Source organism: Nelumbo nucifera, chromosome 1 (assembly GCF_055504915.1).
Source record: "Nelumbo nucifera cultivar China Antique chromosome 1, China Antique-T2T, whole genome shotgun sequence".
Classification (NCBI taxonomy): Eukaryota; Viridiplantae; Streptophyta; class Magnoliopsida; order Proteales; family Nelumbonaceae; genus Nelumbo; species Nelumbo nucifera.
In genome coordinates, this window is record NC_142649.1 from 85872248 (window position 1) to 85898439 (window position 26192).

Sequence of the window (26192 nt, forward strand, 5' to 3'; positions counted from 1 at the left end):
GGTCGGGGTGAAAACGAACTATGATCTGGTACTCCAAATCATCTCTTAGGCAGTGTCCATGTGTCATCTACCTGTTCCAAGATGCCATGTGTCAAGATGTGACTAGAGGGCCAAATCCGCCCTCATCAATAATAATATAATATCAATTGGATATAGGTTTGTTATACATGGGCGGGGCATGTTCGGTAACCCCCTCTTCATTTAGTTGGTTGGGTTAGGTTTGGAATGGTATTGCTTTGGGTTGGGTTTGAGTTTAGACAAACCCGTACCAAATCCAACCCATTGGCATCCCTACCCTAGATTATAGAAGTTTTTGCTAGGGCTATCAACATGTCAGATTTGGGTGGATTGTAGGTAGAATCAAAGCCAAAACTCATTATTAACAGGGAAAAAAGAGTAAACCCATAACTGTCTCGATTAGTAGTCAGGTGACTCAGGTCCTACTGGTTTTTTACATGGACCTGATTATTCTGAAAGCTATATTTATTTATTTAAGTAATAATTTAAAACATAAATTTTGATAATATAATTTTAATAAAAATGATAGTAAAATACTATACTTTTTATACCTTAATAAATTAAACATTTTTAATTAATATTGTCATATATATTATTTGTCAAATTTACCTTTTCAGACATGAGATATAATAAAATTAGGTTAGGACAATTGAACAGAACTGACTTATTGGTCTTCCTAGTTTTTGCAGAATGCCTTGGATTATAGAAGTTGATTAACACGTTACTAAGATAGTAAGGTGCCAGAGTTCTTAAGTCCCTAGCCAGTGGTAATGGAGATTTGGGTTGAAATCTCGCCCTTGATCATGTTCTCATAAACATTTTTAGGCTTTGTTTTGATAAACTTATATGCTTTTGAGTTTGGGCATTAGCAAACAAAAATGAGCCAAATTGATTTGAGAGTTTGACAAGAGTTTCTTTTAAAAGCATATAATAATTTGAAGCCACAACACTTTCAAGTCCAAAATTGGGGCCCTGTTGTTTTGGGTTTTGAAAGCTCACACAAAATTATCCAAACACAAGTTTAATTAATTAGTTTATTAAAACTTTAATTATCTATATTATATAATACTCTTATTTGGAACTTGATGATGTTCGACCCGAGATAGTTCTTGAATCAAGGTCGCAGTCAGATAATCCTGTCAACTGGGTGGAGCCAAGGTGGTAGGACGAGGTCGTGCTCCAAGATCTGAAACCAAGAAAAGTCAGAGGCCTGAGGAGTTATCCCCGGGTAGATACTCCGACGCTCATGTTAGTCGAGGAAGGTCGTACTGAGAAGTTAGGGAACGGTGCTGGTCTGAGCAGAGTAGCAGTATGGAAATCAAGAGTTGGCTCCCTTACCTTGAGCGAGAAGTACCTTCTTATAGCCGAAGATCAGTGTCCTGGTCGAATGAGGCTTCCGGGGTTGTCTAGATGAGGCTAACTGCTAAGGTCTTCGGGATAAGACTTGATCCTCAACAGAGTCCTCATCCGTATGACGTTCTCCTGTCTAGGTCACGCTTATCCACATGACGTGGTGCCGATGTGGCTGGGAGATAAGATAGGTCGTGGAGGTGATGCGATGCTGATGTGGCTGAGGATATAAGGTGGGCCACGGAGGTGATGTGGCATTGACATGGCCGAGGAGATAAGGTGGACCGTGGAGGTGACGTAGCGCTGTCATGGCCAAGGAGATAAGGTGGGTTGTGGAGGTGATGCGGTGCTGGCGTGGCCAAAATGATAAGGTGGCCACGGAAGCGTCACGAGGCACTCAGGGTTAGCTCAACCATAACCCGAACACCACTCCCCCAGTTCTAAAGTCGAGGAGTGTAGTGCTTGGTCGCAGCGTGATGTGGTTGAGTTCTTCAGTCCTTAATTGAGGAACTCTAGTCTTTAGTTGGTTGAGTGCACCATCTGAACAAGGGACCTTGGAATTAAACTGATTTTTTGGCGAACCGGCCGGTTCGATGCTCACGTCATGCTGATGGAAGCGACGTTTTGTCTTCCCAAGGTTACACGCATGCGACGTTTTGTAGTGTCATTTCGTCTTCTTGATCTGTTAGAGGGCGGCGTTTGATCCACACTATTGATCTTGCCTTGATCCGGACCGTTGGGCCAAGGTTCAAAGTATCGACACGTATCAGCCCGTATCAGTCGATACGTAAAATTCCGGGGCCCCTCTGATACACCCCTACAGTGGGTGTATCGAAGGTTTGACCGGTTCAAGGGGTAGAGGAGACCTAAACGGGCCCCCCTGAACCAATTGCAAAAAAATATAAAAAAAGCAATAAAAGTGTGTATCGATTCTCCCGATATGCCCCTATCGGCGTATCGGGCGTATCGATATTTTGAACCTTGGTTGGGGCTCCCATAAAAGGAGGTGAAGAAAATTTATACTTTGTCATTTGCGAAAGAAGTTGCACTTAGAGCTTGGCGAGAAGTAGTCTCCAGTGCTTGGTGTTTGCTTCAGTTCCGCAGCCCTAACCTTTCAAAGCTTGGTAAGATGTCTTCCTCGTCTTCCTACTCTTCTTCCTCTTCTTCTACTTTTTCCTCTTCCAATTCCTCTTCCGCTTCCTATTTTGAGTTCGAGTCAGGGTCTCTCACCGAGGTTGCCATGCTCGATAAAGGCTAATGGCCAGGAGGGTGGACACCGAGGCTGTCCATGGCTAAAAGATATTAATAGCCATGGTTATAATGTATTCGTGACTATAAGTTATAAAAGCAGAATTTGACCTTTAGCTATAGCTACAGACAATTTGTCTATGGTTAAAAGTTGAGCTTTAGCTATGGACAATTTGTTTATAAAGTTATTCAGTCTACAGTTAAAAGATATTTATAGTCACGATTATAATGTATTTATGGCTATAAGTTACAAAAGCAGAAGTTGAGCTTTAGTTTCAAACAATATGTCCGTGGTTAAAAGTTATTTTGTCCGTGGCTAAAAGATATTTATAGCCACAATCATAATGTATCCGTGGTTAAAATTTATTCTACCCGTGGCTAAAGAGCTATTTATGAGTTTATCACTATAGCCACGTATAACTAAAATTCCATGGCTATAATTATGAAATTAATCATATTTAGGTACAATCATTTTATTCCTCACCCCATCCCTTTCCTTGCCCTATACACTCTACCCAATCCCTGCCCCGTCCCCAATGTCACATGGGTTCAGGGCAAGGTAACCACTCCTCAATGTCGGGTGAGTTCAGGGGCAAGGCACCCCACTTCTCATCAAGGATGGAGAATCTTCAAATTTCCCTACCTCGTCCCCAATATTGGGCGGGTTCAATTAGAGGTGTAAATTGGGTCGTGCCATGCTAGCCCACAAGGCATCCCGAGCTGTGCCTCCCTCCTTTAGGATAATTTGGGGGGTTGATTTGGCACGACTCATGGCCCGAGCCTACACGGGCCCGTGCCGTGCTGTGGGTCAGGCTGGTCCATGGGCTGGGCCTTGGGCCAGACCAAGCCAAGCTCAAGGCAAGGCACCCACTCCCCGTCCAAGGTTTTTAAAATTGGACTAGATTGGGAACCGTCCGACTGTTCAATCCAAACGGATGACCCACTTTGACAAAAAAAATAAAAAATTAGAAAAACAAAAAAAGGCCAAAAGCTGTTACGGGTTGACGATTTGACCGCCCAAGTCAACAGTTCGCTAACCAAATAAACAGATTTTGCACAAAAAGCGGTTTTTAGGTGAAATGGTGTCTAGTTCTCAATTTTTCCAGTCTAACCATCTGGTTTAATCCAATTTTGAAAACACTATCCCCGTCAACCCAATATTCAATTTGATGAGAGAAATGATCAAAATGATATATTGAGTACCAACAACATGGTAAATTTCTAAAAGTACACTAAATTGTCTTTAACATTCAAAAATGCAATTTTATGAAAATTTTGGAAAATGTATTGTACTTGTGTAACTTTAAAATTTTATTCAAATTTATTTAAATATTTATTAAATAATTTATTTTCTTTTTAAATGGTTTACTCACAGAATTATACTAATTTATATTATAATTTCTAATATAAACTAACCAATAATTTCCTTTTTCCAATATTATACTAATTTACCTTAATAATTTGTGTAATTATTTGTTCAAATTATAATTTTCCATTTCCCTAGTCATTTATCTTTAATAATATGCAATGAAAATTACATAATTTTTCAATGGTTTTCCAAAATCTATCAAATGTAATAAAATTTACTAAAATTTCCAAAATATTCTAATAATTTTTAATAATTATTTAATGCATTTTAAATAAACTTTCAAATACTTTATATCTTTTAATTTCAAAAAATGTTATTTTATAAAAATGTAGTTTTATGAAAATTTTTGAAAAAATTATTACATTTGTGTAACTATGGGGATTAATTGATTTTTTTAATTGTTATTAAATATATATTTTTATATGGCAATTTACTAACAAAATTGCACTAATTTATCTTTTATTTTTCAATATAAATTAATTAATAATTTCATTTTCTAACATTATAATATTTTGTTCCCCCATTTGTATTTGGTTTTTAATTATAATAATAACAGTAACTAAAATTTTATACTTTTTGATAATTGTTAAATATAATTCTCAATTTTATAGAAATTAGTTAAAGAGTTTTCAATTTCTATAAAATATTGTTAATGTGTTAATTAATAACAATATTTATTAATTTTTGGTAATTTACTAATTGTATTTATTAACTTTTGGTAATAACACTATTTAATACTCATTGAATATGGGTGGGATTAAATATTAACCATATTTAACTATTTATTAATTAATATGAATATTTTAAATGAGGGAGAGTGGATATAGATTGGGGGGATGCATTTTAGGAATTGATTAAGGAATGGGGCAACATGATACTTTCCTATTGGTTTAAATGAAATACCTTAGGAGAGAGATTATAGGAATATTTTTAGGTAGTTGTGTGACATGGCTTAATGGGAGTGGTGGGGAAGGGGAATGATAGAAAGTGAAAGAGAATGCAAGGGGGGGGAGGGGGGATTATAGAGCAAGGAGAGGCATGGTGACTGGAACTCGTACGATGCCCGGGCTTTGTTAAGTGAAAGTTAAACAATAGAAATACATAAGAGTATATAATTGTTTTAAATTTTAACTTTTTAATAAACAATACGATCAAACTCAACCCGAGTTGGTCGGTTTTCTAGTATTTCAGATCGACTTTGGTTTAATAAATATATATTAATATTTTATATTTTAAATTTAATTCTTTAATACCGGAAAGTAGGAAATTTCCATATTTCTTATTCTAAAATATTTTATACCATAGATTTAATTTTTGTAATTTATTTTTTAATAATACCATTGTAATTTATGAAATTTAAAGTTAATTTTTTAAGTTTAAATCTTTTGAACAAACAAACAAAACTGAAAATAGACTCAAATCGATACAACCTGAGTTGGTGGGTTTTCACTAATAGTTAATCGGTTTCGAGTAACAAACTACGAACTTGACCAGATCAATTTGGTGGCGAAACAACTTGCAATTGAACTGACCCAATCATTGAACACTACTAATTTCAACTAAATTTATAGTGTAATCTCTAATAAATAACAATAGGATAATCTCCAATAATTATTTAAAATTTATAGAAGATGTACACAATCATTGAAAAAACATTTATAATGAAAATATAATAGATAAATAATAAAAATACAATAAATACTGAAAAATATACTAAATTAGTCAATAAATAGTGTAATCTCAAATAATAGTTTAATCTCTAATAAGTATTAATCTATAAATTATAAAAGATATATAATTACTAACAATAAATTTATAACAAAAATACAATAAATACGATAAATTAAATTTCAAAAGTTAAATAATAGTTTTTTAATCTCCAATAATTATTGATAATTTTCTATAAAATAACAAAATAAAAATAGATTTATAAATAATTATTGAAAGCATACATATAAAAAAAGAATAAATAATTACTGAAAATAAAATAAATATTAATTATAGTATATATGAATATGTAATGAATATACACTATTATTGTTAAGTTATTACAAATAAATATAATTTTTTTGATAGTTATTTTCTATAATTATTAATTGATATAAGTTAAATTAGTTATTTACAATATTATTTAGTTATTGAAATAATATTGTTATTTAAATTCTTAAAATATAAATTATTTATTGAATTTAATAATCCATAAAATTATAATTGAACTATTATTACATAATTCGTTATTAATTTTGTAAAATACTAAATTACTATTAATATGAATATTATGAATTCTATTTTAATTATTTTTCTACTTTTAAGAATTTTTTTTTTAAATTTATTACATAATTCCGTTATTTAAACTATTTAAAATTTTGTCACGTTAAATATTTTTTATTTAAAAGTATTGAATTATTAATAATATTAATATTATAAAATCTATTAATTATTTATGTTTTGAATAAATATTTTAAGTTTAGTATAGAATTTCGTTATAACATTTAAATAGTTCTGAATTTTTTTAAGGGTAAAATACAAAAACCTCCCTTGAATTTTCTGACAATTATAAAAACCTCCCCTCAGGTTTTAGTTTAACAAAAACCTCCCTTAAACTTTTGAAAAACTCTAAACCTACCTCACTTCCGTCACTTACCCAGACAGAAAACATTCAACCGATGCATTAAGTTTTACAAAATACCCATTCTACCCTTTGCACTGTATCTTGAAATAACCCATCTGTCATCCTCTTTCTCTTTTCAATCTCCTACCGTGAAACTCCATCGAGTCACGAAGAGAGGTAGCATTCAGCCACCATAGACTCTTTCTCCCCTAAAACTTCCTCCGATCAAGTACAAATAATTTTTCTACACCGAATATAGAGGATGCGAGCTCTATTCTTCCCATAAAAAAAGCCCTTAATCGTTGCTTCCGTTAATTTTTCTATACGAAATACAGAGGATGTTTGCTCTGTTCTTCCTATCAGAAAAGCCCTTAATCGTTGTTTCAGCTGTTGACAACCCAATGGGGATGGGTGATCAGTAGATTCTAGAAATACTTGCAAATCAACACAGCTTATTCGAAACCCGACTCCTCCACGGCTACAAATTCCATCCTTTCTCAAGCTAAAGCCCCAACTCTAGAATATCCGGACCTTGCTTTTAATTCTCCTGAACTCACACACAAACGTTGCTCCCATTAAGCTTCAGAAATGGAACCACCTACCTTTCAATGCCCACCTCGACCAAGCTTATGCCAAAGGATTACAGTACGTAAAATTTGTTGGCATGCAGTGAGGACCATTTACTTACCTTTTATCCCCGATGAGGAAACCGGAGGTCATGATTCTTGCCAAGTGAATTTCCTTTATTAAATCAGATATGCCAAGTGAATTTCATTCTTTTCCTCTTCCTTGATTAATACTACTTTAAATATTCATCACTAGTTATTGTCTCTTTGATTTTTTATAGAAGGTAAAATTTTGTGGCACCAGTCATCATTATCTATCATCTTGACAGGACTGGGTGAGCAATTCTTCCTCAACCAGAAATGAATAATGGATTTCTACCTAAAACAAGAAAAGAAAAGGAAAATGCAAACCAGGACATAACGCAAAAATCCACATAGCCATCTGCAAGTTGTCCTAACGTAACCAAACATACCGATTCTAACCATATGAAGTTGAAACATTCACATCATTCTGATATAATAGTTACAAATCAAAGAACTTCGCTTGGGTTCATTCTACAACTAATCTTTGTAAAGGTCCGTCGGTAAGCTCCTCTGTTGTTGCCGGTGGTGACAGGAAAGTCTCTAAGAAGTCATACCAATGGCACAATGGCACTAAAGATGAGGATGAAGAGAGATATTGTAGGGAAAATGTTGTTCAGCTTTCACTCTCTAAATCTTGGCCAGAGTTGCAGAGAGATGCCAATGGAAAAGCAAGAGCAGCTTTCAACTAGAAAGTCTTCTATAGTGACGGGTATTTTATTTTAGTACCCAGGAACATCTGATTTCAGTACCCATTTTACATAAGGGTAAAATGGGTATTTTGGAAAAAAAATATGCATGGATTTAACGTTTTTTTTTTGTCTTGCTTAACGGAAGGGAGGTTTTTGTTGAATTTTTTAAAAATTAAGGGGAGGTATTTGTCAAAGTGAAACTATGGGGGAGGTTTTTATGATTGTTAGAAACTTCAAGGTTTTTGTATTTTACCCTTTTTTAATTGAAACTTTCTTTAGATAGATATAGATAAAAAAGTGGGGGAGAGGATAAATAGGAATTAGAGATAGTTTAGAAGAGAATCTCTCTACTAAATTAAAGATAATTTAAGAGATAAATAGGAGTTAGAAATAATTTAGGCGATAAATAGGAATTAGAGATAATTTACGAGGAAGTGGGGGAAAGTGGTGCCACTTGGCTAAACATTAGAAAAGCAAATCCCTTTTTCTTTATGGTTGTTAGAAATAGTTAAGCATATGTGATTTCCTTATTGGTTTAATGGGTAATTATGTGGAATTAAAAAAATAAAAAAAATTCAAAAAAACAGAATTAAGAAGGAGGGTTTGAAGCAAGGAGAGGTATGGTGACGTGGACAGACCAATTTTAATATATATACTAGCAGGAACCCATGCGATGTACGGAATTTATTAACAAAAAGCTAAATAATAGAAAGGGTCCTATACTAAAATACCCCTTATAGTTTCAAGGATTTACTAAAATCTACCCAATAGTTAGCATTTTACTAAAGCACCACTTATAATTTGGAATGGATTTAATTAATCTTCCATTAGATGATAGTGGAAAATGATAGTGTTAACCCTAATGTTTATTCTAAAAAAATTAATCAAAAGAAAGTAAAAATTAAAATACCATTTTTGCCCTTAATAAGACATGGGCAACCACTCTATTGGCTATATTTGTTCAATTTTATTTTTATACAAAAAAGTGTTAGGGGTATTTTTGGAATAAAAAATATGGGCCTAATGGCAAAACAAACACTCCTAAATGAAATGTTGATTAAGTAAATAAGTTGTAAAATATATGGGATGTTTTAATAAAACGAAAACTATAAGGTAAGTTTAAGTAAATATGTAAAACTATAAAGCGTGTAGGAATGGCAACGGGGCGGGGATCATATTCCCCGTCCCCAACCCCGATTCTAAAATTAACCCTCATCCCCGATCCCCGACAAGGATGGATTCCCCATGGGGACCCAAATCCCCGAAATGTTTTAAGATAATAGTATTTTTTAAATAAATTTATTTAAAATAAATAAAAAATTTACTTTATGAATAATGTTTTAAATATGTTTTCATATATATAATATAAATAATATAATAGTATATTTAATATAAATAACATTGCATATATATATATATATAATCGGGGTCGGGGTGGGGCAGGGACCTCAATCCCCATCCCTAACCCGGACCTCGACTGAGAATTGCTATTAATCCCCATCCCCACCACCACCCCGCCAAAACAATCCCTATCCTAGCCCCATCGGGTCAGGGAAGCCGGGTCCCTGTCAGGGAAAAGGAAAATTGTCATCCCTGAAAGTGTGTTCTAATAAAATTTTTATAATGCAAAAATAACAATAATTAATTTCAATTAGGTTTATTTATCAAACTAATGAAACCAACCAACCCGATTAACTCGATCCGAGTTGGTCGATTTTCTAGTATTTTAGGTTGGCTTTAGTTCAAAAATTTCCCAATTCGACCAAGTTGACTCAGTTTCACTTTGGTCATTTGTAAATCAACCAAAATCGAATGACCTAACCATGGATACAACTTGAGTGGGTCAGTTTTCACAAAAGGTTAATCGGTTTCAGCTGAGCAAATGACCAGGTCAATTTGGTTGGCCAAATAGCCTATGACAGAACCGAACTAACTCATGAACACTCATAATTTTAGCTAAATTAATAATCTTATCTCTGATAAATAATAATAGTTTAATCTCCAATAATTATTGAAAATTTATAGCAAAAATACACAATTATTGAAAATATATGGATAATGAAAAATACAATAGTTACAAAAATTACAAAAATACAATAAGTACTAAAAATATATTAACTTAGTCAATAAATAGAATAATCTCAAAAAATAGTTTAATCTCTACTAAATATTAATCAATAACATATAACAAAAACACAATAAATACAATAAGTACAATAAATTAAATTTAAAAGTTTCAATAATAGTAATTTAATCTCCAATAATAATTGAAAGTTTTCTATTAAATCACAAAACAACATAAATTTATACATAATCATTGAAAATACATTTATCACAAAATATTTAAAATCTAGAATATTAAATTATTATTATTATTATTATTATTATTATTATTATTATTATTATTACTATTATGGTGATGATGATGATTATGATTATTAAAATATTATTAATTTAAATATTATGTTATAATGATTTTTCTACATTTTAGAGTTTTTTAAATTTATTACAATTTATTTATTTTAACTATTTAAAATCTAGTTGTGTTAAATATTTTGTTATTTAACATATTTAGTTATTTAAATACTTCAATAATATGTAAAATATTTAAAATTTAAAATATTAATTATTTATTGAATTTAATTATCACTAAAATCATAATTTATACGATTATTACATAATTTCATTATAAATTTTGTAATATATTAAGTTATTATTGGTCCCCAAAGTTCTAGTAATGGATATGTATCTAGTATGCGATCACCATGGTCCATGGCCAACACTTATTCTCTAGAACAGTGCCTTTGAAAAAGTTTTTAAATTTACTATATAATTTCGTTATTTTAACTATTTAAAATCTAGCTATGATAAATATTTAGTTATTTAAATATTTAAATAATCTATAAAATATTTTAATTCTTTTGTTATTTGAATTTTATTAATGTAGGAATTAGAGATGATTTTGGAGATAAAATCCATACATAATCATTGGAAATAAATTTATCACAAAAGATAATAAATATTAATTTTAGTATATATAATTATATAATAAATACATATTAAGAGTTTAAAATTACTATTAATAAATATTATTTTTTGAAGGTTATTTTCTCGAATTATTGTTTGATATAAGTGAAATTAATTATTTACATTATTATGTAAAAATATTAAATTATTATTAATTTCAATATTATGTTATACTTATTCTTCTACATTTTAGAATTTTTTTAAATTTATTACATAATGTATTTATTTTAACTATTTAAAATCTAGTTGTGTTAAATATTTTGTTATTTAACATATTTAGTTATTTAAATACTTAAATAATATGTAAAATATTTAAATGTTAAAGTATTAATTATTTATTGTATTTAATTATCCATAAAATCATAATCTATACGATTATTACATAATTTAATTATTAATTTTGTAATATATTAAACTATTATAGTTTAAATTTTATGTTACAATTATTTTTCTACTTTGAAGAAATTTTTTAAATTTATTATATAATTTGGTTATTTTAACTATTTAAAATATGGTTATGATAAATATTTAGTTATTTAAATATTAAAATAATCTATAAAATACTTTAACTTTTTTGTTATTTTAATTTTATTTATTTAAATCTATTGCATATTATTAAATATTTAAAAACATTTAAATTGATAATCTAGAAAAATAATTATTTAATATGTTTATTAAAAATAATTATATATAAAAACATTTAAATTGATAATCTATTGCATATTATTAAATATTTAAAAACATAGTTTTGTGATATATTTTATAAAAATATAAAATTATTTTTGTGTTTTTAATAAATATTTTAAATTTATTTTATATTTTTTAGAATATTTAAATAATTCTTAAATTTTTTAATCCAAACTTTCTTTAGATAGATATAGATAAAAAGTAGGGGAGAGGATAAATAGGAATTAGAGATAATTTAGGAGATAAATTCTCTACTAAATTAGAGATAATTTAGAAGATAAAGAGGAATTAGAGATAATTTTGGAGAAAGTGGGGGAAAATGGGGGACGTAGTTTAGGAATAATTTTATGAAAAGGGATTATTTAGGTTATTTGGAAATTGCATCTAGTTGGTTGTTTAAAAATGACATGGAATTAAAAAATAAAAAATTCAAAAAGGGGAGAAAATTTCTAGACTTCCTTGTTAATATAATAAATTATTATTAATTTGAATATTATGTTATAATTACTTTTCTACTTTGAAGAATTTTTTTTAATTTATTACATAATTTCATTATTTTAACTATTTAGTTATTTAAATATTTAAATAATCTATATAATGTTTAATTTTTTTGTTATTTTCATTTTATTTATTTAAAGCTATTACATATTATTAAATATTTGAAAATCATTTAAATTGATAATACGGAAAAAGAAAAACATAATTTAAGTTGTTAGTACATAATTTCGTGATATATTTTGTATAATATATTTTTTTTGTGTTTTTAATAAATATTTTAAAGTTATTATATAATTTTGTTAGAATTTTTAAATAATTCTTAAATTTTTTAATCCAAACTTTATTTAGATAGATATAAATAAAAAGTATGGGTGATGATAAATAGGAATTAGAGATAATTTAGGGGAGAAACTCCCTACTAAATTAGAGATAATTTTGAAGATAAATAGGAATTAAAGATAATTTTGAAAATAAAGAAGAATTAGAGATAATTTTAGAGAAAGTGAGGGATAGTGGGGGAGGTTGTTTAGGAGAAATTTTAAGAGAAAAAATTATTTAGGTTATTGAGAAAATGCATTTCATTGGTTGTTTCAAAAATAACATGGAATTAAAAAAATAAAATATTCGAATAAAAGAAAAAAAAGGATAAATAACTTCTCTCAAAGAGAGCTATGTTGACATGACAATGACCAATTTTAATATATATATATATATATTCTCATAACCCAAACGTTAACAGCCCTTTGTTTGTCGCAACAACCGCAGTCATTGATTTACTATTATATCTGAGAGAATTTGGTGCAAGTCGATCTCGTCACCTTTCTATAACCTTCCCAGAACAGTCAAATTTAAGAAAGATTATGTATACAGGATATCAACAATCCGTTGTAGTCTAGTTGGTTAGGATACTCGGCTCTCACCCGAGAGACCCGGGTTCGAGTCCCGGCAACGGAATTTTCTTAATTTTATTTTATGTACAGTGTACTGAAGAAAATAAAAATCACTCAGCTTGCTGTGACCTTTTTCCATTTTTCAGCATTCTAACTTAACACCCTTAGGGCTTAGGCTGTGTTTAGTTTGAAGGGTAAGAGATGGGGAAACCTAACAGCCTTATTAAATAAGGACAAAGAATTAACCAATGAAGTGGGTTTTCATCGAAATTCTTGATAGGCCAAAGAGCTTCTATCTTATGGGGCACCTTTGTACTGTATATATTTGTTTCACTCTCTAAACGGAATCTGAGGTGTATCCTTTGGAGCAAAGTTTTAAAAAATGATTCGGAAATGGAACCGTTTTGGCCATTAGTTTTCGGATCAATGGTTCAGTTATCTAGTTTGAATGAACAGCCTGTTTTGACAACAAAATAAAAATAAAAATAAAAATAATTAAAAAAATAGAAAAAATGGTCAAAAATTATTGAACGGGTTGATGGATCAATGGTTCGACCGCCCAAATTAACAGTTTACTGACATTTTCAATGATTTTTTACCAGATTACAGATTTTAGATAAAATGGAACCGATTGCCTGGACATGGGCCGAACGGTCTGACCATCCGAATCAACGACGATTTGAAAACATTGCTTTGGAGTACTCTTACTGAAAAGACAAAAGATGATTTTCATCAAAATTTACCGGGGTTTGATTGGTCAAAAGCTTTTTCAATACCATGCTTTTTCGGCATCATAGATTTTTTCTTTGTTACTTGCTTATGGGGTAAAGATTATGGGTAGGGATAGCAAGGGTTAGTTTATTCGTGAAAAATGTTCTTCCATTGACCATTCCCAAACCCGCTTAAGCACCCATGGCTCCAAATCTATTTAATTTCTCCTCCCAATTTTCCAAATTCAATAAATCCATCACATAAGTGAAATGTGACGTCCATCTTAAGCAAAAATGGTAAGTGGTAACAACATGTATAATGGGACACAAGGGGAAGGATATGAGAAGAGCTTATAATCAATCAATTGGCATCACAAAATAGGAATGGCAATGGGGCGGGGATCATATTTCCCGTCCTCGACTTCAATTCTTGTCGGGGATAAAAGATATCATCCATCCCCGATCCTCGATGGAGATGGATTTCTTGCGAGGATCCAAATCCTAGAAATTTTTTAATTAATAGTATTTTTAAAAAATATTTTTACTTAAAATAAAGGAAAAACTTAAACATAAATACTATTTTAAATATGTTTTGATATAAATAATATAAATAAATGTCATATATATAATAATATATTTAATATGAATAATATCTAATATATATAATCGAGGTCAGGACGGTGCGAGGACTTCATTCCCCATCCCCAACCCCACCGGGTCGGAGAAGTCAAATACTTGACAAGGATGGGGAAAATTGTCATCCCTATTACAAAAGTGCTAACAAATCAAATGTTTTTTTATTAAAATTCATAGGGGATTTGATTGGTAAAAACTGTTCAAGTATCATGTCTTTTTGGCATCATAGACTTCACCATACTTAACGAATGTGGCATTAAGTAGGAGTGTTCACGGGTCAAGTTGGGTCAGTTCAAGTCATTTTCTTGACCTGACCTACTCAGTTTACTAATTGACTAAATCGAAACCGACTGACCCTAAAGCAAAACCAACCCAAACATGAAGGGGAATTTTGGGGTGGTTTAGTTTTTATGCAAAACCAAAAAAGATATATTTAAATTTACTAGTTTTTTATGCAAAACTGATTTTTTTTGTCAACATATATATATATATATATACAAAACTGAATTAAATATTATACCATTGTTTTATATTTGTATTGGTTTTGCATTTTTAGTTTTTATCATAAATAACCATTTTTTTTTTCAAAGTTCAAACAAAACACAAATAAAATATATCAACATTTAACATATAGGGTAGGGACTAATTAGTAATTACTCAAACATACAAGATCGGTTCGGTTCAATTTCGGTAACCGAAACCGAACCGTGTTGTCGGTTTATTTTCTCACACAAACCTAAACCAATTGATGGTTTTATAAAACTGACCAACTCAGGTTGGATCGGGCCGGTTTGGTCAGTTTGACATTTAATGTGAACAACTCTAGCATTAAGTATCTTAAAGACAAAACCCAAACCCTATGGATTTTTAATTTAAAATCCCAAAGCTTTTGATAAAGGGGTCCTATTAGAGTCAAAACAAGTCAAATGTACAAAAAATTCAGTACCTGCTGTTAACTAGTTGTTAATCAGCTGTTAAGTGCCATTCGAAATAGACACAAATGCCTTTCTAGTGTCATCGAATTTTCTTTATCAACCATCCAAACATTGACAAAAAATTAACAGTCCCAAATCCTTGCCACTTTTATTATAGAAAGTTGAAATTACTAAAATGCCCACTCAAGCGTGACCCCAACTTTCTTGAATGGAAGAGGCAAGGATTTGGGACTTTTTTTTGTCAATATTTAGATAGTTAATAAAGAAAATTAAATAACACTCAAAGGGCATTTGTGTCTTTTTCAAATATAACTGAACGACAGATACTGGATTAATTATTTGAAAGTTTGTGTACTGAATTGTTTCATTTTAAAGTTCGGGGACCAAAGTGGCACTAGGCCCAAATTACAGGGTACTACTAATCAAGAATTTTTCTTAAAAAAAAAAGATTTTTTTCTCCATTTAGACATAAATAACAAATAATTTCCCACATTTTGAAATCAAGAGATACCACAAAAATTCTGGAATAACGGTTTTGTTCGGTTTTCTTTATGGTGAAAGTAACAACCAGAAATGAATATCACGATTTCAAGTAATGAATACAGCGAACGTGCATGCTACTTTTCAGCAGCTGAAGTGTAGTCTTTATAGGAATGGATTTGCTCTTTTGGACATAGAGATGGGCCGGATGGAAATTTTTACCCTACTGGCGAGTATTACTCCTAATTTCTTTGATAGATTTTAAGGTGGGAATGGGTTTGGGGCATTTACAACCTGTGTGGATATTGATAGGGTATGGCATTTATTATGCTTGTAAGACATATGAACTTATTTATTATGTGTTGAATTTAATAATATTTTGAATCTTATATAAAGAATAATCGGTGGTTTGTGTTTTGTACTTGTTTCCATAAAATAATTGGATATTTTGGCATTTGTTCAGATTATGTTGTTGTAATCTCCCGTCGTAGTGTGGGTTTTCCCTCCTGTCTTCGCACAGGCTTCTCCCTACTTTCACACCCTTGATTCCCCTCGGTTCATAAGCATGGCTGAGGAGGATCTACTAAAAGATTTATCTCACATTCTTCTCCCTACATCCAATCATGCAGTTGAGGCTAACTTGGACGATGCTCTTCCCAATGAAGCTTGGAGACGATAGTTAGTTTTCAGGGTCCTTTCCGACCGTCCTGTTAAACCTGCAGGTCTAAAGGAAATGGTTTCAAAAGCTTGGCAAATCAAACCATCAACTATTTCAGAGTTTACATCAAATACTTTAAGAATGAATTTTCCAAGCAGTTTTGAACGTGATCAAATAGTGGATCGAGGCCCGTGGCTCTTCGAAAATGATCTCATCACTATGCAAAAAGGTGAACCAAACAAGAGTCCTACAGACTACATTCTAGATCGTGCAGATTTCTGGGTGCATCTATATGGCTTCCCTGTTGTGTACCTCTCAGCAAATGCAGTCAAAAAGGTTGCATCAGAGATAGGTAAACCATATGAACCCGATCCTAAGGATATCCCGAAGTGGAGTCAATTTGCTAGAGTTAAAGTTTCAATCAATATTTTTGATCAGCTAGTGCAAGAAGTTCCTTTTACTCTGTTAAATGGCGAAACAATTTCTATTGGTGTTCAATACGAACGTCTCCCTAGATTCTGTGTTTTTGTGCTAGAATTGGACATGAAGTAGTGGGTTGTAAAACAAAACATAGGTTGCAGGTTGCAATTGAAGATTGTTCTAACCAAGAAATAAAAGCTAAATTTGAAGCAATGTTGGTGGATAAAATATCAAGGACTTACGAGGTTTGAATCAACCTCGCCCTGCAGCTGGCCAAAAGAGACAAGACCTTTCATCAGGCCCCCCTACATCGGATTCTCACCAGAATCCGAACAGCATCTTACCGGAAGGGACATTGAATCCGAACGGTTTGGAAGCAACCACTGAAGCTCGAGCACTCCCCTTGGATGGCGGAATTTCTGCCGATGAAATCAGAGGCAATCTTGCCAATATTGGCAACGCATCTTGAATGCCGCCCTCCCAGTCAGGAAAACATGTCAGGTCCCACCCCAATCCTTTCAGAGATGACTCCACAAATTCAGGCTCATCTCATTTAATCAATTTAAATGATTCCAATCTTTCCACTTCAACTTCCAATCCTACTGTTATAGGGGTTACTTCCACGTGCATGGATCACATTATGAAGGAGCAATTACTTTTGGACCATGAAGCTGCTCTCTTGGAACTTCCAGGGGATGGGGAGCCCCTGTGCAGTTCGTCACATTTCAAATCTCCTCGACAGCACTAAGCCTGATATTATTTTCTTATCTGAAACAAAGGCTAGAGAACAAAAAACAAGGAGCTTAATGGCCTCTCCGGTGGCCTTTGTTTAAGTTGGTACAGCAATATTCATCTTCAAATCTTGAGCTCTAGCCACAATCTCATTATTGCAAGGATCGATGATCCCATTGGAAGAGGGCAGTGGGATCTTCTGTGTGCCTATGGTTTCCCCAACAGAGAAGATATATCTAAGCTCTGAGATTTTATCAGTTCTTACCATGCTTCTACTACAGTTCCCTGGGCTATAATTGGAGACCTGAATGCCATTATGAACGACAAAGAAAAAGAGGGTGGTCGCCAAATTTCCATCAGAAATACAAGAGAATTTAACTCTCTCATTCAGAACTGTGGTTTACTGGATCTTGGCTTTCATGGCCCAGTCTACACTCGGACGAATAGAAGATCGGCCCATCTACTCATTAGAGAAAGGTTGGATAGGATATTAGTGCAACCTCTGTGGCTAGAACTATATCCGAAAACAATGATCAAGCATCTCCCTGTTGTTGGTAGTGACCACAGCCCTATTATCTACAGTTTGGTGGGTTTCCACAAGAAGTTTAAACCCACAAGACGTTTCGAAGCGGCATGGCTGACCTATGCAGATTATTCTGAGAATCTTGTTCAAGCTTGGAATTCTAGTGAAGGTTCTTTCATTACCAAGTGTAGTCAAAGTAAAAGCAAGTTATGGCTTTGGTATTCGTCTAAGCTGAATTTTAAAGCTAAGATCAAGGATTTAACTCACCAAATTGAAGATTTACAATGCAACCCTTCTTCTCCATGGACTATTGCTGAAGAAACTAAGCTAAGAAAAGAGCTCGAAGAATGGTATAACAGGGAGGAAATCTATTGGAAGCAAAGAGCAAAATGCAACTGGTTAAATTATGGAGATCGCAGCAACCGTTACTTCCATATTTCAGCTACAAATCAGAAGCACAAGAATGGTATATATTGGCTCAAGGACTCTCATGGTGAGTGGTGCTCTGACTTTGATGATCTCAACGAACATTTGATAATGCCTTGCATCACTGATCATGAGAACTCGATGTTGTGCACTCCACCTCTTAACCTGGAAATCCAACAAACCCTCTTCAGTATGAACCCACTAAAGGCTCCCGGCCCTGATGGCCTACATGCTCTTTTCTTTCAGAATGGTTGGAATGTTGTGGGGGAGGACTTTTGTCATTTCATTCGCACCCTATTTGTTGAACCTTCCCGCATTGCATCCATTAATGATACCTAGATTGCTCTTATTCCAAAGAAAGGAAAGGTGGAAACTGTAAGTGATTTTCGCCAAATTGATTGCGAACGGCCTTAAACCTCTTATGCAGAAAATTATTTCTCCATTTCAAAATGCTTTACAGATAATTGATAATGTTGTGGTAGCTCGTGAACTTATTCACTCGATGAATAGAAACAATTGCCGAGAAGGTTTCTTTCTATTGAAGGTGGAACTGTCAAAGGCCTACAATCGGGTGGAGTGGCCGTTCCTCATTCAGTGTTTGAATCTATTGGATTTTTCTTAATCTGTTTACAAATTAATTAAGGCTTGCATTGCCTCTAATTCTATGAAAATCTTGATTAATGGAAAGCCAAGCTATGGTTTCTCTCCTGAAAGGGGCTAAAGACATGGTTGTCCACTTTCACCCTATCTTTTCATCATATATTTGGAAGTTCTTTCTCCGATGTTATCTAATGCCTTGGAGACTGGCATGTTAAAAGGCTTCAGATTCGGCATGTCAAATGTGAAAATTAACCACTTGATGTTTGCTGATGATTTAATATTTGTGGGAAGAGTTGAAATTGAAGAAGTCCAACATTTGAATGCCATTTAAAAAAAAAAAATTATGTGATTGGACAGGTCAAGTGATTAACCTTGAGAAATCATCTATTTTTTCAGCAAAAATACCCCTTTATCTACATAAAACTCAATTAAGAATTTGTTGGGTGTTGCTGATATGAAAAAGGAAGATACCTACCTTGGTGGTCCACTCATTGGAGTTAGCAAAAAATTCTCTTCTTGGTAGTTTTTGTTGGACAAAGTTAAAGCTAAACTCAAAGGCTGGAAGATGGGGGCTCTCTCTCATGCAGGAAGATCTACTCTCATTAAATCTACCCTTACCTCAATGCCCATTTACCACATGCTATCTTACTCTCTGCCCTCAACCATTTGTAAGGATTTAACTGCCATCTACAGAGACTTCTGGTGGGGTGTGTCTCATGGGAAAAAACCTCTTTACCTCATGGCTTGGAATTCTTTTTTACTTCCTAGTGAGAAAGGTGGTCTAGGCTTCAGACATTTTGGCTTGGTCAACAAAGCACCCATAACGAAGATTTCTTGGCATTTCTTAAAGGAAAATAATTCTTTGTGGGCCCAGGTTCTCCATGCAAAATATCTTCTAAATGGTTCTTTCTAGCGTCAGAAGAAAAAATCTGGTGATTCACCCCTTTGGACTGCTATTCTTGATTGCAAAAATGATTTAATTAAAGAGTGTAAGTGGATTATCTGTAGCGGGTGGAATGTTAACACTTTTGATGATCCTTGGTTGCCAAAGGGCCTAATTGACAAACCTACAACTTGGAACCAACCCATACACATGGTGGCTACTCTTATAGATCAACACTCTCATAATTGGAGTAATGTTGTGTGCACACAGGGTTTCAATGAGGAGATTGTTAATATGAATTTGAGAATTGGTATCCCTTCTACTTCTCATTCCCATGGGGATACGTTGGTTTGGACTTTATCTCCCCATGGTAACTACACCTGTAATTCGGGAAACAAACTTATTTTCAATTCTCCAGAATCTTCACACTCTATGTGGATTTGTCCAGGACTGAACTGGAAATCTTTTTGGAAGATAAAATTCATCCTACCCAGAATAAAAACCTTTGTTTCACGTTGTTGCAAAGGAGCCCTTCCTGTGTCTGCTGACCTTGCCAAGAGATCGAATCACATTGATCCTACCTGCAGACTTTGCCATGAAGATCTTGGACCACTTATTTTTCCACTACCCAGCGGTTCAACCAATTTGGTTTGCCTCATCCATGGGTTTGCGAGTCAACATTTGCAATGGTCAAGGTTTTCTTTTCTGGTTAGAGGAATGGAGGAAAATGGATAACATTATTGAAGAGGAGTCTGATCTCTCCCTATTTACTAGAGGCACTATTCTTATGTGGTATATTTGGAAGGCTAGATGTCAAACCTATTTTAATGGGAAGCCATTCACTCATTCAGCCATTCTCATTCCCTATAATTCCCACCTTGGAGACTTGGTGAAAATGCGTGAAAGACCTTTGTTAACCCAGCCAGAAAACTTGGGATTTGCTCCTTCTTCTCTTCAAAGAACCTCATCAGTTTGGATCAAACCTCCTCATCTACACACTAAAATTAATACTGATGGAGCATGGTCACCATCAAAAGCGGCAGTTGGTGTCATTGCACGAGATGAATTTGGATCTCTCCTGGTTACTAGAGCCTTGTTGGTGAAGAGTTCTTCTCCCATTAAATCTGAGTTCAAAGCAATTCTAGAGGGTCTTCGACTAGCAAAATCTTTCATCTTGGACCCGATTATCTTAGAAAGTGATGCAAAAGTTACTATTCAAGTCCTCTCTTCGGATCTGGAACCCCCTTGGAGTTCGCTGCTAGTTGCCTTGGATTGTAAAACCATCTCAAAATCCTTCACATCATGTTCTTGGAATCACACCCCTTGGTCCTGTAATAGAGCAGCCCATGGGCTTGCCCAATTTGCACTAAGACAAAACCGATCATTTACTTGGTCCTCTATTCCAGATTATATCCAATCTATTATTTTGGATGAGATGTAACCTCCAAGTTGAAAGTTAAATAAAGCTCTTGCCCTATGGCTTCAAAAAAGTTCATATTATGTTGTTTGTTTAATGTTTATATATAACAATAAATTAGATGCAGGTTCTAGACTGACCCTGTTGTTGCGCGATCTGACTACTCCTACCTGGAGGGCGATCTGGCTTCCAATCGAGTAGCGAGCTGGATCTATCTACAAGACAATCTATCAAAGAATCCGGGGTGGCTAACCCGACGAGGTCGCTCCGATGTTTAAGTTAGTATGCTGTAAACGCAAGCTAAGTGCTTAAGAGCTTGAGAGCTTGAATGCTATAGAGTAGAGCAATCACGCGTACCTTTGCCTTGAGGTTCTTGTCTTTATATACTGGAGTAGTCGTTCTCACGAAAGAGCTCTGGGATCTTCAGGGTGTAGAGATAAGATTCATTCCGCTTCCAAAGAAGCAGTACGTAGATAAGGGTTATCGTTTCACTTTCATCTCTAGCGGAGCTGGGATGAATCCTCATCGTGATCTCGAGAAATTCGGGATCTGTTAGCTCATCGTGATCTCGAGTAACTTGGGATCCGTTGGAGAAACCTCTGGAGTTGGTTACATGGCGATTCGGGTTGTTAGCCCCGAGCTGATACTTCGATTCTTTAGTTCCGAACTGGATTGGATGTCGAGGTGCCTCGACGCTGAGGTGAGTTTTGGGCCAAGGTGGCTAAATACCCGAGCTCAAGAGTTGCGAACTAGGCTTGCCAGGATGAGCTATCATCCTTTAATCAGGCCGCGTCCATGTGTCCCCTTCTCGCTAGGTCAAGCCAAATCACCCTTCATCAATTGCCCCCCACTCCCCGAGTCAGGGGTTTCAACCAGGTAAGGAAGTTCATGACGAGTCTAGGTGGATTGACGGGTGAATCGTTGGTCGGACCTGTTCAACCGCTCGGCTCAACCAGGAATAACCCAGGTCACATCTAAGTTACACACAGACGTCACACCGTTTTATAAACTCCGCGGACATCAAAACACGCGCTAAATCGATTTCAACCACGGGGGTCGTGCAACTGGTTTTCCTAGGAGTCATTGGATCGTGTTGATCTTGACCGTTGGTCCCCGGATACACTGGCTATAAATAGGGGCCAAGGGGCACATTTTTCTCGCCACAAGTCCGCAAATCCACAACCTTTGAGGTCGCGTTCAAGTCTTTCCATGGTCGCTTTCCTTTCTTCGGTCTTCCTTTTGGTGAGTCTTCCTTTGCTTTTTCTTTTCGATTCCGTGTCTTTTAATATGTCTACCTTAGTTTTGATAGTCTCTTAGAAGGAAGCGGTGAATCCGCCGGAGCCGAGGTGGGTACCTCGGCTCAGGCCGTGGATCCTCATCCTATCGAAGAGGTTACTTCGGGCCAGGATGCGGTCCACGGTCTTCCCGAGGTGAACTCAACTCAGCGGAAGCGAGAGGCTTCAGGTAACCTGGCTTCCACCTCACATCGACGTTGGCCGCCAGATAACTTTGGCCCGTCGACAATGATGGTGGACAGGCTCCTAACCCTAGTAGCTCAGTACAGGGTTCCCAACAACTTTGTGAATAGCGTCCCCTTAGGTAACTTCCCTTGGGATCATGATCTTCGGGGAGCAGCTCACAGTTGGTCTTCGCCTCCCACTTCACCCTCTCATAGTCAAGATCGTAAAGTTTTTCAACATCACCATAGCTCAGTTACACCCGAACTCTATCCGCAACGTCGTACGGACCATCTCACTTTTCCAAGATTACAATCTTCCCCTTGACCTCGACATTTTTTCTTCTATTCTTTCCATAAAGAAAAATTTGTCTTGTGTTTTGCCCGAGCATAGGTGAACTTATTATCTATCACCTCATCCCGGTTTCAAACTTTTGCACGAGCTCCCTAACAAGGTCCCGGCCTAGAAGAGGCGCTATTTCGTGGTCTGCAACACTGAGGGGTGGCCTTTCCCGACTCATTGGAGGGCAACCATCCAAGACCCCAGTGTTAGGCTGGACCTGAAGACAAGGGAGGCGCACCGATCTTGGGTGGAGCTCGACCTGATGTTCGAAGACTTCGTGACCGAGGAGAAGCTCGTGCAGGCCGGTCTAAGTCCTGGTAAGTCATTGTTTGTTCTACTTTCTCTCTATTTTACTTCAATACTGTATCTGACAGTTCATTTTTTGTTGCAGCTATCATGGACATCCCTACCAACGAACTCTTCGGGAGCATGAAGAAGGGGAAGAAGAAGAGAACCACCAAGAAGGCTCACGTTGAGCCCCCACCAGCTACCGTTCCAGAACCTGAGCAGCCGTCAACTGCCGATCAGCCTCCTGTGATAAACCTAGTTGAAGAGGACTCGGGCAAGCCCTCCCCACCCCGCATGCCCGAGGAGGCTACGTCTTCGGAGCCCGTCCCTGTAACTGTTGCTTCTTCGGGCAACGACGACACAATTCGAAGTATTTTGACTCCGAAATTCGGCCTTCTCAAGAGCAAGGGCGCGGTATTTGCTGGAAAGGTCGCTAGTTGGCCTGAATTACCAGTTGCTCAGCTCGGAGCCCGAGCGGCTACTCGCTGCATGGTGGTAAGTTCTCGGACTTGTCTCTTCAATCAGTCTTGTACTTGGATTTTCGTATACTGACGCTTGTTTTCTTCTCTTGGTAGGTGAATTCCACCATCCACACCTTGGCTTATCAGTCTGAGGTAAACTTGAAGCGGGCCCTCGGAGCTGAGGAGTCTTCCCGAAAAGCTCATGCCGAACTGAACTTAGCTCGCAACGAGAATAACCAGCTTAAGAATGATGCGTGGGCTAAGAAAGAGCTGCTCACTTTGCTGATGTGAGAGAAGAAGGAGCTCGAGGAGCGTTAGGTAGCATTGAAGAGGGAGGTGGAGAACCTCGAGGCTCATGTAAAGGAACGAACCGAGCTATTTCTTCAGTTAATGGAGGAGGCCAAGGCTAAGGTGGTCGAGGAGTACAAGTCCTCAGCGGAGTACCGGAAAGAGATGGTTGAGGTAGGGATGGCGAGCTACCGCAAAGGATTCAAACTTAGCAGGTTGCTAACCTGACGTGAATTTCCTCAGCTTGACCTCAGTGTCATAACTACTTCAAGGATCATAGAGGAGATGGCCGTCGAAGCTTCCCAAGATCCAGACTCCGAAGCAAAAAGTGACAGCGACCTGCTCGATGAAGGTGAGGAGACCAGTGTTGGCGAGAGTCGCATGGAGACGTATCCTCCTGCCGAAACCTCTAATAAGGATGAGGAGCCTCGAAGCGACTAGATGCCTCTTTTCTTGGGCCCCCTTCTATAATACACCAATCGGTCTATTGTAATTTTTTTTTGTATCTGAAATTCTATATCAATGAAATACAAATGTTTTTGCAATCTTTGTGTGCAAAAATTTCTTTTTTCCTTCAAGTGTAGATAACTCCCGAACTGACGAACTAAACCAAATAGGAGTGAATTTTTTTCTAAGTGTAGGTTACCCCGAATTGTCGAGCTAACGGGCTGGACTCCATGTAGGGACAACTTCGTATCATTGTACGCCGAGGTGGGCAGACACTGTAGGGTATATACCCGACCGGTTTGCACACGGGATACTCACTTAGGTGTTGGTTATCCCTTAGCTCGAGCCATTGGGCCTGACTTCAAATGGGATTAACCTGTTGTTATACGCGGAGGTGGGCTAGACATCGTAGGGTTTGTATCCGAACTGTCTATGCCTCAGGCGTGAGAACTGGTCTGCCTATGCCAAAGAGGCAACTAGGACTTGTCTGACTATGCCGAAGATGCGACTAGGACTTGTCCGCCTATGCCGAAGAGGTGACTAGGACTTATCTGCCTATGCAGAAGAGGCGACTAGGACTTATCGTAGTGCTGAGGTCTTATGTCAGCTCGGCACCATGGCCCTTAGGCTTCTAGGAGTGACTCGCAGTCCTCTCTCCAGTTCGGTGATCCTTTTTGACCAGTTCGGTGGTCACAAGTAGTACCTTCTTAGGTTGTTGATATTCCATGCTCAAGGTACCTGCTTCCCTTCCAAAGTCTCGAGCTCATACGTGCCTTCCCCGAACACCCGTCTTACTCAGTACGGTCCTTCCCAATTCGGTCCGAGCATACCAACGCCGGGCTCAGGTACCATAACCTTCCAAATAACTAGGTCACCGGCACAAAAGTGTCATTTTCTGACCCCGGGCGTTATAGTACCGAGCTACTCTCTGTTGCTAAGCTGTAGTCCGTATGTAAGCCAGGTCTCGTACCTCTTTTACCAGGTCTAGGTTGGTATGGAGCTCGTCATCATTCATCTCCTTATCATAAGCCTCCAACCGTAGTGTGGGCACCTCGATTTCCGCTAGGATCCGCTTCTATACCGTAAGTGAGGTTGAAAGGGGTTTCACCTGTGGTGGTCTTAATGGTAGTTCGGTAGGCCCAGAGGACACCAGGCAGTTCATCTACCCACAACCCCTTGGCTTGAACTAAGCGAGCTTTTCAGTCCACGAAGTCTCACTCTGTTAGTGACTTTTACTTGCCCGTTCGCCTGGGGGTGTGCCGCCGAGGTGAAATTTTTTTGAATTCCCATTTCGGCACAATAGTTTTGAAACTTCATACCCTCAAACTGCTTCCTATTGTCGGAGATGAGTACCCAAGGTAGCACAAAGCGACATTCTATGTTTTTCCAAAAGAAATTCTGTATGTTGCGGGCTGTGATCGTTACCAAAGGTTCAGCTTCCACCCGCTTCAT

At 35.9% G+C, this 26192-nt stretch overlaps 1 protein-coding gene and 1 non-coding gene across 2 annotated transcripts; both read left to right on the top strand.

Annotated features, from left to right (window-relative positions):
• The first annotated feature begins 13028 nt into the window (after positions 1–13028).
• On the top strand, positions 13029–13101 carry TRNAE-CUC (transfer RNA glutamic acid (anticodon CUC)). The gene has a single exon. It is a non-coding gene; the product is annotated as a tRNA-Glu (tRNA).
• A 5036-nt stretch (positions 13102–18137) lies between these two features.
• On the top strand, positions 18138–18896 carry LOC148803511 (uncharacterized). The gene has a single exon (XM_088896465.1). The coding sequence runs from the start codon at positions 18138–18140 to the stop codon at positions 18894–18896; it is 759 nt and encodes a 252-aa protein (XP_088752591.1).
• The last annotated feature ends 7296 nt before the right edge of the window (positions 18897–26192 follow it).

Excerpts from the sequence above, each read along its gene's own strand:
- LOC148803511 (XM_088896465.1), top strand. The coding sequence starts at position 18,138 with ATGATCAAGCATCTCCCTGTTGTTGGTAGTGACCACAGCCCTATTATC.